General features: G+C 42.2%; 1 protein-coding gene across 1 annotated transcript in view; it reads left to right on the top strand.

Annotated features, from left to right (window-relative positions):
* The window catches only part of PCSK6 (proprotein convertase subtilisin/kexin type 6), a 62,545-nt gene that overhangs the window by 23,034 nt on the left and 23,459 nt on the right, over positions 1-16,052 (top strand). The window contains exons 9-12 of the mRNA XM_015811850.2: positions 36-139; positions 6,282-6,399; positions 11,761-11,949; positions 15,018-15,154. Of these exons, the coding sequence (XP_015667336.1) occupies positions 36-139; positions 6,282-6,399; positions 11,761-11,949; positions 15,018-15,154 (548 nt within the window). The remainder of the gene's footprint in view (positions 1-35; positions 140-6,281; positions 6,400-11,760; positions 11,950-15,017; positions 15,155-16,052) is intronic.

Raw genomic sequence — 16,052 nt, 5'->3', positions numbered from 1 at the left:
TTTTTTTTTTTTTTTTTTTTGGTGTGCTTTTTTAGCCCTTTGCTGACATGGCGAGATGTGCAGCATCTGCTTGTGAAAACATCCCGGCCGGTCCACCTCTTGGCTCCTGACTGGAAAACAAATGGAGCTGGATGGCGAGGTGAGATTTCGGATAGATTGTGGGTTGGATGGAGTTTGGTTTCCTTTAGCAAAAAGGGAAGGCAATGTTTATTCCGCTCTTGAAAGGAAATCCGTAGGAATTAGGCGTGCTTAGCCTACAAGGAGAAGGCCTAGGGCAGCCAAGATAACATCGTCCAGTCTTTGAAGGGTTGCCATGGGGAAGAGGGAGTTGATTTATTCCCCATAACACCTGAGGGCAGGACAAGAAGCGATGAGGAGGGAAGCTCCTCAGAGGAAGACCCAAGCCGGAACTAAGGAGGAATTTCCTGAGAATTAATCAGCGGAATAGCTTGCCTCCCAGAGATGTGGATACTCCATCACTGGAAATTTTCAAGAAGAGACTGGACAACCATTATCCTGAATGGTATAGGGCAGGGATGGGGAACCTTGGCTCTTTTATGACTTGTGGACGTCAACTCCCAGAATTCCTGAGCCAACATGGCTGGCTCAGGAATGCTGGGAGTGGGGAATCTTGGCTCTTTTATGACTTGTGGAACTTCAATTCTGCGAGCTGAAGTCCACAAGTCATAAAGCAGCCAAGGTTCCCCACCCCAGGTAGGGTATCCTGCTTTGATCCAGGGATTGGACTACCTTTCGGTGGCACTGAAAAAAAAGTAAGGTACAACCGATTCTTGTCACAGCATCCTCACAGTCACGTGATAGCGCTTGGCAACCAGTTCAGCATCCCAGGGTCACGTGATCACCATTTACGAACTTACCAGCTGTCTTCTGACAAGCAAAGCCAATGGGGGGAAGCCATATTTGCTTAACCACCCTACGATACACCCAAGAGTTCCAGTGATTCGCTTCCACAACATGACAAAAAAAGGTCGTAAAAATAGGCATGACCCACTTTGCTTAGCAGCAAAGATTCCGGTCATAAGTTGAGACTATATAGTGATGAAGGGAAACTCATCTTCTAATCTAACCCCAGAAATTTCCCTGGGTGATTCTGAATCCTCACTCGGCCTCAACACAACCCATCTGACAGGTTGTTCCAGTGGTGGGATTCAAATAGGGGAACGACCGATTCTCTGTGTGGATGCTATTTCCGGACGTCCATTCTGGGCCTGGGCAACAAAAAATTAGCTAACGGTTCTGCCGAACTGGTGCGAACTGGCTGAATCTCACCACTGGGTTGTTCTGAAAAAAAAAATATATCCAAGGCAAGGAGGGCTACCTTTATCTCCTGAAGGAAAGGTGGGCTATAAATTGTCAGAAGTGATAAATGAATTGCAGTATTTATATGAAGGGAGGAGGCATAGGAGCGGAAAGCACATAGCTGTGCGTTTCTTAAGGAAATCACAGGAGACGGGGAAGGAAATGAAGTTGAAAAGCAGTTTGATTAATTCGCACGACGCAGGACCGTATTCTTATACCATAAAAGAAAATATTGAAGGACCATCGAACCCCACTGTTGTTCCCAAAGCTCCTAATAGCCCTCCTGGAGTGTGGGGGGGGCTGTTTTGGCTTCCCTGAGGCCAGGAACACACAGGGATATATATTTTTTTTCTTTAAGCGAAAAGACTTCCCAGCTAGCTATTTCAGCACAGCTGCCCTGATCTTCCCCCCCGCGATGGACTTATTAAACTACTTTTTTTTACAGAAAAGGAATTCTAACCACATAGCACACAATGGTGGCTCACTAGGGTGGGGCCATGATCTCTATTTGCTTTGCTTTGATGGATGGGTGGGTTGGTTTTCCACTGAAGAAAGAAAAGAAAGAGGACAAGAACTTTTTTAAAAAAGTTAAATCTAAAACAGGACCCTTCCCCACCTCAAAGTCAAAAGAGAGAATCAGAATAAATACTTGAGGACGTAGCTACTACTCACACATACAACATACAACAGTTCATTTAATGACCATTCCAAAGTTACAATGGCACTGAAAAAGTGACTTATGACCGTTTTTCACCTTTACGACCGTTGCAGCATCCCCGTGGTCACATGAACAAAATTTGGATGCTTGGCAACTGACTCGTACTTACGATGGTTGCAGTGTCCCAGGGTCATGTGATCCCCTTTTGAGACCTTCTGATGAGCAAGGTCAATGGGGAAGCCGGATTCACTTAACAACCATGTTACTGACTTAACAGCTGTGGTGATTCACTTAACAACAGTGGCAAGAAAGGTTGTAAAATGGGGCAAAGATTGCTTAACAAGTGTTTCACTTACCAACAAAAAAGTTGGGCTCAGTTGTGGTCGTAAGTCAAGGACTACCTGTATATCTAGCCAGTGGTGGGATTCAAATACCTGAACAACCGGTTCTCTTATTGGATGCAGGCCTAGAACGGACCTCCGGAAGTGGCATCCATGCACTTCCAGCAGACTGTTCTAGGGCTGGGAGGCTGCCTCCAGGCCTCCCAGACCTAGAACGGACTTCCGGAAGTGGCATCCATGCACTTCCAATGGGCTTCTTCTAGGCCTGGGAAGCCTCCACCAGGCCTTCGACACCTAGAACCGACTTCCGGAAGTGGCATCCATGCACTTTTTTGTTCTATGACCAAAACAGCCCTGAAAAGAGGTATTCTAATTTCCCAGGGTTTTGTAGGAACAAGCCTGGCTATTAATAACAGGAATCTGTTTGGTTTCTGACATGTCTTTAGAAATAGGAACAATAAACCCAAAGCAGGATTTATTGTGAAACAGTTTGAGGAGATATTTTTCCCCCATTTCTTCAAAAACACGCATGTTTACAATCAATGTAAACATCCCTCAGTGGTTTAGAGACATGGAATTACAAAAATTGTAGAGCTGGAAGCAATCATACCGATTTCCAGCTTCATCGCTTTAAAACATAGACTCATATGCTGGAAGGGACATTGAAGGTCTTCTAGTCAAACCTCCTTCAAGGAGAAAGAAAATTAAACCATCCATGAGAGTTGGCTGTCTAATCTCTTTTTACAAAGTTCCAAAATGGAGAAAACACAACTTCTGCAAGTTGACTGCTCCATTGCTGTACCTATCTTATCAGGAAGAACGACAAAAGGAAAGGTAGTAGAAAAACTACTGAATTAATATATATATATATATTAATTTACTTTAACTTCAGTGTCCGTGACTGCAGGATGGGCTTACATTATAAAAAGCAACACAAATACAACACAAACCAAAATAGAAACACATGAGAATAAGCAACATGGCAAATCCAGACTACTCTATCCAAACACATTTGACACATGAGAAACATTTCTAACAATGGGGTTCCATCCAATCTACCCCAAAGTCTGGGAGGACAGCCAGGTCTTTTAGGACTTCTGGAATGTCAACAGGGTGGGAGTCATCTGGATTTGGGGGGAACCTTATTCCAGAAGGCAGGCACCACAACAGAGAATATGTTGCTTCTTATTTGTCGTGACTCTTTAAAGTAAGGGTGCTCAATTCCAAAAATCTTTGCGGTCGGGACAAAAACAGAATGACAGATAATTAACCGTAAACATACATTTAAATACAATTACACTCAATGTAAAACATGTCATTAGTCCGACTACGCTCTGTGGGTATTTAATAAGATTTCCCTCCGTGACTTTAGAAATTACCATTTGGTGGGAACTTTTTTGGGGGGGCGAGGAGGCTGTAACGAAAGCTTTTGAGGGGTCTCTACGTGGTTCAAAGCCAGCTGAAGAAACTGCAAACGTTTTTACTGTTGCAGCTCTGTGCAAAAGGAGCATCATGGAGTCAAGTGCGTTTCCGATGAGAGAGTTGAGCTGGTGGAACAAACTCCGTTTTTATTCCCCAGCGGTTACAGCGCGTTGACTCATTTGTATTTCACCCTAAATCTCAGGATCGGATTCGCCAATTCCTTGGAGGCTTCTGATTAGAAAACCACTCCGCTCCTCCCTAACCCCACTGGTGTTTTCCGGAATTAGAAGGCCAAATCAGAATCCCTGTAGGGTTCTTGCAGCCAGAGGTCTTGCACGCCCGTGATGTGTTGTAGACCTACCAAGATCCTTCATCCTTCTGAGGACTGCTAATCCGCTTAGAGCCAAGCTTTAATCGGGGGATATTTACAAGCACCCGTCCGTTTCAGCAGGCAAAACTCTCAGGCAAAAATAGCATTCGGAAACAGATTAACTTTTTCCGAATTGATTTCTCTAACTTGATCTGAGAAATTCCTCTGCTTTCCCCCCCACATCCCTTTTTGTTTTTCTTAGCTTTAGTTTTTGCTGGAACCTTGACATTGTCCAGGTTCAGAATAAGCCCTTGTCAAAATTACCTTCTGTGTTTATTTTCAGCGACTTTACAGTAATCCTTTAGTAAAACTATTGCAGGCTTCTGAACACGAATAGCCAGTTGCTCTTGGAGTTTTTCTACGACAAATGGAAGCAGATGTGCCTATGCAGATAGGGAGTTGGGTTATGGATGCCCAGGAACGAACTTTGCAAACATTTTCTAATGGATACAGTAGGCACGATTGTGCTACAGTATGCTGTAATAATAATAAATCTTTATTGATTAGCCCTTGGGCCATATCAAAGTGCAAAGTTCCAGCAACAAATTATTACTAAAGTTTGATAAAAGCAATTTAAAATGAAATTTGATAAAATACAGTTTAAAATGGAACTAGAGTAAAATACAACTTAAAATGAAATTGGAGTAAAATACAGTCTAAAATGAAATTAAAATAGAGTACAGTAATTTAAAATATAGGTAAAATATGATAAAATTATATCTTGGAGTCACCCTTGCAATCCAGATTTTTTTTGGGGGGGGGACATTTGTTTATCTTTAACATAAAGAAACATGACCAAAGCAAGACATATGAGTTCACTTTAAACAACAGAATCGACCAGTGGTGGGATTCAAACATGTGAACAACCGGTTCTCTGTGTGGAGGCCACTTCCGGAAGTCCATTCTGGGCCTGGGCAACAAAAAATTAGCTACTGGTTCTGCCGAAGTGATGAGAACCGGCTGAATCCCAACACTGGAATCGACCCCGTTCAGGTTATTATTATGCTATTTTACTTTCCTCCAAACTGGTGTTCTTCAGATTCATGATAATTCCTAGAATTTCTAGCTCAGCATAGTCTTTTCAACGTGGAAAGTTTATAATTATTTGTTAAGTATCTAAGCACAGTGTAAGAGCTGCTTTTGCCTCACCACCACAGTCCTGAGAAGTAGGTTGACCTAAGAGAGAAGGACAAGCCAAGTGTCCTGCTCTCTGTAGCTGAAGGTGGACTAGAACTTGGTTTCACTACACCTAGTCTAGCACCTTCACCGTTACACCAAACTGGCTGTTGAGTTGATGGCCTGGGATTGGCCCAAAGTCATCCAATGAGTTTCTGTGGTTAAGAGTGGTTTAAAACCTGGATTTCTCTCCTTCTAGGGCGGCATATAAATCCATGTTAAATAAATAAAAAAATAAAATAAAACACTTTCACCACTGGTATTTAGCTTTGGCAGAGAATTTAAGGAGGTGGAGTTCCAGCATATCTAGTTGAGACCTGTTTAGGAATTGCTGACTCATTTAATTTAGTATATGAACATGCAGAATAAATGATAGTAGTCAGCACAGCTGTCCAGAAAAAACAATAACAACATCCCAAATTATGAGTCACCCTGGCATCACATACACAATATATATTTTAAAACTTGGCTGTGACTGCAAATGAGAGAGAGAGAGAGAGAGAGAGAGAGAGAGAGAGAGAGAGAGAGAGAGAGAGAGAGAGAGAAATCCAATTTGTTTTGTACAGAGGTGGCAAATCTGAGGTCCTTTAGATATTGTTGAACTATATTTCCATTGGCCAGGCTAACTAAAGATGCTGGAATTATAATACATTAACATCTTTGGGGTGTGGGCTGAATATTAAATATTCAGGATGGTTTTTTTTCCCCCTTTACTGTTTGACAACATGACTTGTCAGGGGTTGAGATATTGTACAAATAAAGATTATTGCATGTGGAGAAGAAAGAAAAACCTTGAAACCAAAATGATATGGAAAATCGGGATAGAAAAGGGAAAGGATCAAATAGAACATCTATAGGAAGAGATTCGCTAAAAGAGCCGCGCAAAGCTCTTTCATATTTGCAGATGGAATCCTTTCTTTACAAAACTGTGAAAAATAATTGTGGTTTTTTTTTCAATAAACCAGTGAATCTCTGAGACACTTTCTCTTTCCAGTTAGCCATTTGTATGGATTTGGCCTGGTAGATGCAGAATCTCTGGTTATGGAAGCAAAGAGATGGAAGACGGTTCCTGCCCAACACATCTGCGTGGGAACCTCAAATAAGAGACCTTGGTGAGTGTCGTGAGAGCACTCACATCTGGATGGATTGACTCTTTGATTATTTGCCATTGTGTCAGTGCCAAGGGGCATAGCATCCTGCCCTCAGTGTGACTATGGAGCCCCATGTCAAACTGTAGATCACATTGTGACCGGCTGTAAATTGAAAGCATAAACCCGAGTAATGGAAAGGTGAGACAAAAAAGAGAGAGAGGAGAGGAAGCAGGGTGTGAAATAAACATAAACCTGCACTAAGCACGTTTATCTTGTAGTGTTTTGCATGCAGGTCTCAGTTGTCAGTAATGAAATTGACATGACCTGGGAAAATTGCAGGCCCTTTTAAATGCACACCTGGATCAAGCAGGCTGGAAACATACTAGCAAGAAATGAAACGCCCCACACCTTTGTGGGATTTTAAGGAGGTCCTTTTTGTTTTTAGCTCAAATGTAGCCTCTATAATTGCCTGGGCACGGGACTGCTTTATGAGGTTGCTTTAACTCAGGGGTCTTCAAACTTGGCCCTTTGATGACTTGTGGACTTCAGCTCCCAGAATTCCTCAGCCAGCGTGCCTGGTTGAGGAATTCTGGGAGCTGAAGTCCACAAGTCATAAAAGGGCCAAGTTTGAAGACCCCTGCTTTAATTTGTTTCTTGGAAGGCTACACACACAGACATGTCCCTAAACCTTCTCGAACTCTTCCAAGCCCTTCTGTTGCTGCTGCTGTTGTTGTTGTTGTTGTTGTTTCTTTTCTCCTGATTTAGTTTGGTGTGGCTTTTCTGATGACAAGAAGTTCTAATTGCAAAACTTTTTCTGAACCCAGAGATGGCTGAAAATTAATTCACTTTAGCCTTGCTCGTAATTCCATGCACGTACAAATAATTCTTCTCCTCCTGTTCTGGGGTGAGGATGCATTACAAAGGAAAATATTGAGTTATTAGATGTAGCCAAACAGGGCTTCAGTTTTGCATCAGAACTGCATAAATTACTTCCACTGCCTGTTTTAGAATCAGTGCAGTGAACATACTTATGCTGGATGCCTTCGTGGCCATGAGACTTTGGATCAATTTCACCCACTAAGTCTACGCTACTTCATAGCAGAAGTGTTGTGAATGTGCAAGTAAGAAAGGACCATGACCTCTTGGAAAAGGGGAAAAACTAAACGGATAGTAAACATTTGATAACAGTTCCTTATTTATAAAGAGGCAAGAATTGCTTCGCGTGGTGCAGGGTATACGTCGACACGGGAATAGAAAAGAGGAAAGAAATTAAAATGAATACATGCTTGCCATCTAAATATTTGATATTGATTTGTATTCCCGGAGCAGCTATAGGACTATATGCACATACACACACATGCTGTGCAACATATTATTAAGTAAATGACTTCAGCAATTTACATTTGACCTCTGATTTGACATGTGATGTTTTGGAGAAGTTGGAAGGAACAAGTCCCAGATTTCAACCCCCGGGACATTTGTAACACGCCACACCTGCCTCTAGTTTCATGGTTCATCAGGAGACAGTATTAGTTCTCTTCGTCATCAAGTTTCCCTTCCACAATTGTTCCCCTTCCTTGAATGCTTCCAATTTGTGCAGCTGTGCAGTTGCCAGAGTTGTCAATTCAGTCCATCCGTGCCCTTTAGGCATTTGGGTGGGGTGCCGGCTACATTGATTACTTAGCCATCTTCTTTAGATGATTGGACTCAGATGGGTAGAGTCTTCTATAGAGGCATGGGAAAATAAGGTGGCATTGTTGTTGTCAGTTGCGGCCCACCGCGACCCCATGGACAACGTTCCTCCAGGCCTTCCTGTCCTCTACCATCTTCTGGGGTCCATTTAAGCTCACGCCTCCTGCTTCAGTGACTCCATCCAGCCACCTCATTCTCTGTCGTCCCCTTCTTCTCTTGCCCTCAATCTTTCCCAGCATTAGGCTCTTCTCCAGTGAGTCCTTCCTTCTCATTAGGTGGCCAAAGTACTTGAGTTTCAACTTCAAGATCTGGCCTTCTAAAGAGCACAGGGCTCAATTTAGACTGGAGGTAACTGGACCAATGGCTTATATGAGCCTGCTTCTTAAATTCATTCTTTGCCCTCTAACTTACTGAGTGCTTATCCTTTGCTCAGCTGTTCATTTTACCGGCATAAGATCCAGTCTTTTATTTGGGCCATGGGAGCTGCTCACCTAGAACCAAATGGCACAGAAATGTCTCCTGCCAGCTTATGTAGCAATCTGATAGGAAGCCAGCAAAGAATTGGCTTTCCTTTGATCAAGGAAGTCTGTCCAGGTCATCCTTCACCTGGCTTTCATGGTGTTCCCTGTGATTTATGATCTGAGCTTGGTCGCTCTCCCCTAGCAGTTGCTCAGCTCCATCTAAGGAACTGAAGCAAGGCTTCCAAACAATTGGGAGCATTCAATAAAAGGATATGGTTTCCCCATTTCTGCTAGCATCCAGTGGCAACCATGATGTCTGTGTTTGGCCTTGGCTCTTAATTTTCTTTTGTCCTTCTAATACTTTTAATTTTCATATGCTGTTTTTTAAAAGGTATTTTGTTTTCCCCCCCCTCAATCCATCACACATGGGGAAATGGTTACAAAACTCAAAACAGAATAACAGAGTTGGAAGGGATCTTGGAGGTCTTCTAGTCCAACCCCCTGCTCAGGCAGGAAACTCTATACCATTTCAGACAAATCGTTGTCCAGTCTTCTCTTAAAAACTTCCAGTGTTGAAGCATCCACAACTTCTGGAGGCAAGTCGTTCCACTGATTAATTGTTCTAACTGTCAGGAAATTTCTTCTTAGTTCTAGGTTGCTTCTCTCCTTGATTAGTTTCCATCCATTGTTTCTTGTCCTGCCTTCAGGTGCTTTGGAGAATAGGTTGACCCCCCCCTCTTCTTTGTGACAGCTCCTTATATATTGGAACATTGCTATCATATCACCCGAGTCCTTCTTTTCATTAAACTTGACCTACCCAATTCCAGTAACCGTTCTTTATAGGTTTTAGCCTCCAGTCCCCTAATCATCTTTGTTGCTCTTCTCTGCACTCTTTCTAGATTCTTTCTGTACTAAGAACAGAAGACAACTAGATTGGAGTCCTAAGATGTATGCAGTCATAATGAAGTTAGCATAAAAAAAAAAATCCTCATTAAGAATAGCACCGTTGCAATAATCTGAAAAGGGAGACTTCAGTATACCATCAAAATGTCAAAAGCGCCTTTGATACCACCTCTTATATTCTGTATATGAATGACCCCGTGTAGTTTGTTGTCGCACCCCAATCAGTGTCTCCAACACCATTTGCAAATCAGAGTGGATGTATGCAGCTGAATTCAAATACCCTAGAAGAAAATGAGGGCACCACTTTGAACTGAGCTTGCCAACTTAGTGGAAGCCAGGAAAGTTAGATATGAGAGTTCCCATCTGTACACAGAACATTTTGCTTGAATTTCTCCATTCCTTCGAGCAAAGGAAGGTAGATCGGTATTTCTTTCACATTCACAGCTGAGCTGGCTTTTATTGCAGACAGCATGCTATCCGGTGAGTTGCATTGTATCTCCAGCTTTCCATTTAAAAGACTGGCTGGGACTGTATATAATGCACAGATGTTAAGCAGCTGTTTTGGACTTAAGGTAGCCTTCTCCAATCTGTGCACTTTTCAGTGAGTATTTTCAAAGGTCTTAAACATTTCTGTGTCGCTGGGGATTACTGGAAATACCTGATCTAGCTGCATTTGGTTAAGGCTGGCTTAATATGCCAACAGTATTGATGAATAAACCATAGTTAATCTTAGCACATCGAATCACAGAGTTAAGCTATTATTGTTTGTCATGTCTGGAAAAAAAAACCCTTCTGTCTTCTTCAACGAACTGATAGGAACAAGTCAAAAAGTCACCTGGTATCTCAACGCAAATACCACCAGGCCATAGGATTGGATTTCCTAGAAAACCTTGACTTCTTTGCCCTTTAGTCCTCTCTTTGGCATCAGCGCATTGGCGCTGGTGACTGCTTCAACTGCACGTTGAAGACAACTGAGCAGAACAGCCTTTAGAAAATGAAATCATGCTGCATGCAAGTAATGTTGTGAAGTTCACTGACAAAGACCTTTTTCTCTCCAAGAAATGACGTCACGGCTTATGGTTTTCATAGACTCTCCCTTTATGAGTAAGCCAAAGTAACATAATCCTCGAGAGAGTCCTTCACCAGATGCTCAAAAGCCTATCCATAGAGCAAATCTGGAACCAATGAGCAGAGCTCTCCCTGTAAATTAGACATTAGCAATATGTTTTTGGATTCCAAGTGAGGAGTTGATTTATTGCTGGTGGCAATACAGCAGAATCAATGTCCCCCCCCAAAAGCGCGGAACTCTCCACTTGAAAGAGAACCCAGAATGCTGTTGATTGTCCCTTTCTTCTAAAGAAAAACAATTAGAAACAGTTGTAGGATTAATGTTGGAAGCTGCCCTGTGCTAAATCATGCCATTGGTTTAATCTGGCTCAATTTGTTCCACGGCGAGTGACAGCGACTCTCGGGAGCCACAGACAGGATTGGGGTGCTTGGTACCCTTGGATGACTTGGAAATGGTTGGGATGGTTTACACCTTATATTTCTCTGAATCGAGAGGAGCTGGATTTGAGTTAACCTTGAGAATTGCTTTTTGGCATGCCTTTTGAAGCAAGTCTTTCCCGTGTGGATTCTACTGCTTTTGAGATACAACAACAACAACAACAACAACAACAACAACAACAATAATAATAATAATAATAATAATAATAATAATAATAATAATAATAATAAAGTTGGAAGGGACCTTGGAGATCATCGAGTCCAACCACCTGCTCAGGCAGGAACCCTACACCATTTCAGACAAATGGCTGTCCAGTCTCTTCTTAAAAATTTCCAGTGTTTGAGCATTCACAACTTCTGGAGGCAGGTTGTTCCATTGGTTAATTGTTCTAACTGTCAGGAAGTTTCTCTTTAGTTCTAAGTTGCTTCTCTCTTTGGTTAGTTTCCATCCATTGTTTCTTGTCCTGCCTTCTGGTGCTTTGGAGAATAGCTTGACTCCCTCTTCTTTGGGGCAGCCCCTGAGATATTGGAAGACTGCTATCATGTCCCCCCTCGTCCTTCTCTTCGTTAAACTAGACATACCCAATTCCAGCAACCGTTCCTTATATGTTTTAGCCTCCAGTCCCCTAATCATCTTTGTTGCTCTTCTCTGTACTCTTTCTAGAGTCTCAGCATCTTTTTTATATCGTGGTGACCAAAACTGGATGCAGTATTCCAAGTGTGGTCTGCCCAAGGAGTTATAAAGTGGTATTAATACTTCATGTGATCTTGATTCTATCCCTCTGTTAATGCGTTATTTTGGTTATTTCCAATCACACAGGTTCATCCCTGCCAATAAAACAATCCGGACTATGACTCTAACCAGTGCCTGTGCTGACAACTCAGAGCATCACGTGGTCTACTTGGAGCATGTGGTTGTACGAATTTCCATCGCGCATCCTCGGCGGGGAGATCTGCAAATATACCTAACATCTCCTTCTGGAACCAAGTCCCAGTTGCTGGCAAGGAGGTGAGTGGCGCTGAATTTCGGCCACAACACCATTGGGATCCCGACACAATTGGGATTGTTGGATAGCTCTGTTGTTTCACCAAGGAACTCCTGGGGTGGGATGGACAAGTTTCCACTCTTGCCACAAGGCTACCACTGGAGTCGTCCAAAGAGCCAGTCAAGGGAACAAGATGGAGAATTGTAGAACGTGGCTTTGATCCAGTAAGGCACTGAGCTTGTGAGTTGCTGAAAATAATCTGAAAGGAAGAGAGATTTCCTATGAATGCTGCCTTAAATAACAGGCATCTTCGTTCTAGATTAGGCCTCCGTTGGGTCAAACTTTGAGGCTTTCTCAGAAGTAACGCAAGGGGTTGGTCCAGAAGACCTTCAAGGTCCCTTCCAACTCTATTATTCTGTATCTGTATCTGTTTTTTTTTACATGGGCTGGCCATCAACTGATATAACAAGCAGCTTTATTGAAGACTCAAGTGTAGATATAGGGAGATAAAGGCTTTAAGGGAGTGACTTTATCTTCCATCTTTTTTTCCCCTCTAATGTTCCACCCTTATCTAGTTTTCCTGGATGGATCCTAGTTGTATCTCAGCCTTTTCTTCTTTGAGCTCCCAGCGAGATGAGAGGACTTGGGTGACATGATATGTAATGATTGGGCTGTTCACCTTTTATGCTAAACGAGAAAGACGCAGGCCACTTTACAGCGTCGCAGTGCATAGGGACCCAGCCAGCTGAAAAGTTCAATTGTAGCTTACCAGTTACCCCAGCACATTTTATGGAGCCTCTGATTATTGGTCTCCTTCAACCCATGAGCTTTTTGCATAATTATATCTTTGTAACTGCCCTTTCAGCTGTTCCGTTTCATTTTCATATTCCTACTCGGTGATTTTCTTTTTCTGACAAAGAGTAAAGAATTAAATCAGGAGACTAAGATGGCCATTTCTAGCTTGTTCTGCTTTCATCAGTTATGAAATTTATGGGATTCAAACCTGGGCAGTTTTACATACTAGGCAGTGATTTAACCACCAAGCCAACTGCAGTATAGCAGTTAAAAATGTCAAGGTGTACTCAATCAGACCAGTCTGTCTGAGAAACCTCCTGTATATACTCCCTTGACTCAGCTGGCAAAAGAGGGGAGGAGAGCCTGTGGCTTGGTGGTTAAATCACTGCCTAGTATGTAAAACTGCCTAGGTTCGAATCCCATAAAGGGTATGGCTAACTGATGAAAGCAGAACAAGCTAGAAATGGCCATCTTAGTCTCCCGATTTAATTCTTTACTCTTTGTCAGAAAAAGAAATTTGGATTTAAAATGTTTCGCAGTTGCGACTTGAGCCTGCTTAACGCCCCTAGCTGGGGGCTGCATGGTAAAAGATATTGTAAAAAAGTAAAACTGCAGTATAGCAGTTAAAAATGTCAAGGTGTACTCAATCAGACCGGTCTGTCTGAGAAACTTCCTATATATATAGGAAGTTTTTCAGACAGACCGGTCTGATTGATTACACCTTGACATTTTTAACTGCTATACTGCAGTTTTACTTTTTTACAATATCAGAAAAAGAAATTTGGATATATATAAAAGGTGGATACCGTTTCCCTGGCCAAGTCAGGGCTGGCTGATCCGCAAAGCAGCAATGCCCTTTTGATCCAAATCATTGGGCAGCAGCGGAGTTGAAGCGAAGCGAAGTTAAAGCTGTTTTGGGCAGCGTGTTGGCAAGAACCAGCTGAGGAAAGCTGGGAGCACACACACACGTGCATTAAAATTGAAATGTATGTCTCTTTTCCAGCTCACTTTGTCAGCTGCAAATTTTGATGACAGGTGTTTGCCAGCCATTTGGGGACAACACGTGCTTGTCATTCAGTTGGATGAGACGGCGGAGGCCAAATCGGTCATTTGAAAAGTCACATTCTGGTTTTGAATTCTTGCCTTAAAATTTAACATCCAAACTTTGTCATTTGGATTTTTGTGTTGGTTTCCTCTGGAGATATTATGTCGCGCTATTATACAAAAGTGAAAAGTTGAGGTTTTATATTATTGTCTTATTCGACTGCACCCAAAGGAGTCAGAGATCTATGCTTTTTTTCCCCTTTCCTCCCTCTACCCTTACACCTTTCTCTCTTCCCCTTTTTCCTCCCCTTATTTTACCTTTGACTTTTTTATATATACTTTTGTATTTTGTGCTTTGTTAAAATTAATAACAGTTTGAACCCTGGAGATGTAACTTTTGCAAATGCACTTCTAGTGTAGGTCTCAAAATGGAAAATTATTTCAAACTATTTCTTGGTTTCAGAATCAGACTACAAAAGAGGTCTTTGAAGGGCTGCAGTTGGTTAGATGATAAATATAATACCTACATCAGAGCTAGTTGGTGGGTTTGCTACGGCAAGGGTACAGATATTCCTTGAGCCAGTTATCAGAGAATTTATATTTAATTTTATTTACTGTCCAGTCCCTCAAATTGTTGACTTGTTTGTGGTTTCCTCTGAATTACCTTCTATGAAGATTTTAAAAGCAAAAGACGGTTGCAAGCTGGTGTTGTATTTTAATGTATTTTACCCATAAATATCACTTCTCATACCAAGGGGTAACTAATTATTTAGTCGCTAAAATGTGATTCAAGAGAGACATTGAAACTCACATGGATAAGGAATATCTTTATGAGATAGAAATCCAAAATTTACTTCCAGCTTGACGTTATAAGTTTAATGGCCCTTAAGCCTCAGATATAGTTTGGAGCATAATTAGATACTGTTGGGAAATAAAGAAATGAGGACATGATTCATTGAAATACGGTTGGCTAGTTCTTCCACTATGATTAAGCTTCTTATATACAACACATAAGCTTGGTTAGATAAAGCTTCACTAGGACAATTGTGTTAAAAGCAGACATGATAGCTATTTCCTAGTCTAGGAAGGAACACAAGAGCTGCCAGTTCTTTCCTTTCCTTTCCTTTCCTTTCCTTTCCTTTCCTTTCCTTTCCTTTCCTTTCCTTTCCTTCCCTTCCCTTCCCTTCCCTTCCCTTCCCTTCCCTTCCCTTCCCTTGAGAATGAACTCTTGATGCTGGTATCTCATTAACAGACAGCATGATGAGTCTAATGAAGGCTTCAAACACTGGGAATTCATGACTGTCCACTGCTGGGGTGAAAGGGCAGCTGGAGAATGGACACTGGAGATCCAGGATAAGCCCTATCATGTTCGCAACCCAGACCTACAAGGTAAGCATGTAAAAATATTTGCAGTGTTTTTACAGTGACTGGATTCATACTTTGTGCCAAGCCATAACTTGTACAATCACAGCTGACTAACTGAGCTACAATTGGCTTTGCTTACATGTCGCTCTTGGCCATAAATTGTGGTTTGTGCTCTGCAGTGGCTAGAGTCACGCTCAGTTAAGCTGAAACCAAACCAACCACATTGCAGTTCCTGCTGCCAAGTCATAATTCTGTCTTCCTTGCTTAATATATACCAAGATTTCTGCTGATTGCTTCCAAAGGTTAGTTACAAGCTGATTCCTAAGAAATCCATCTCTTCTTGGTTCCACGTTGACTTGCACTTGAGTTCTTTTTGAAGACAAGAGGAGGTGAAGCACCAATTCCATGGTGCCCAGATTCCAGGAAGGACCCCTACCCTAACAAGTAGAGAGTTTCCATGGAGATTTTCAACCACAAATGCCTAATTATATCTTTGTTGAAGTGGTTCAGTGAGTCATTTGAGGGATAAATGAGTGAGAATTCTCACAATGAAGAAAAGGAGAGAATTCTCATGAATGGATTCTCATTCTCATGAGAAGATCTCATTCATCTTGGGGAATGTGATGGCTCAGAGGTTAAAGAAGTTGAGCTTGTCAGCTGGAAAGCTGACAGCCCGGGTTCAAGACCCGAGCACAGTACGATGGGGTGAGCTCCCGTTAGCTCCTTTCCACCTATCAGTTCACAAGCATGGAAATCCAAGTAGATAAATAGGTACCACTTTAGTGGGAAGGTAACAGTGTTTTGTGTACCTTGGTGAAGACCCATGCTGGCCACATGACCATGGAAGCATCTTCAGACAGTGCTGGCTCCCTCAGCTAAGAAACGGAGATGAGCACTACTCCCTAGACCAGGGGTGTCAAAC

Source organism: Protobothrops mucrosquamatus, unplaced genomic scaffold, assembly GCF_001527695.2.
Source record: "Protobothrops mucrosquamatus isolate PMUCROS unplaced genomic scaffold, P.Mucros_1.0 scaffold53, whole genome shotgun sequence".
In the NCBI taxonomy this organism is placed as follows: Eukaryota; Metazoa; Chordata; class Lepidosauria; order Squamata; family Viperidae; genus Protobothrops; species Protobothrops mucrosquamatus.
Note: the sequence above shows the minus strand (reverse complement) of the source record. Positions and strands in the feature narration are given on the sequence as shown.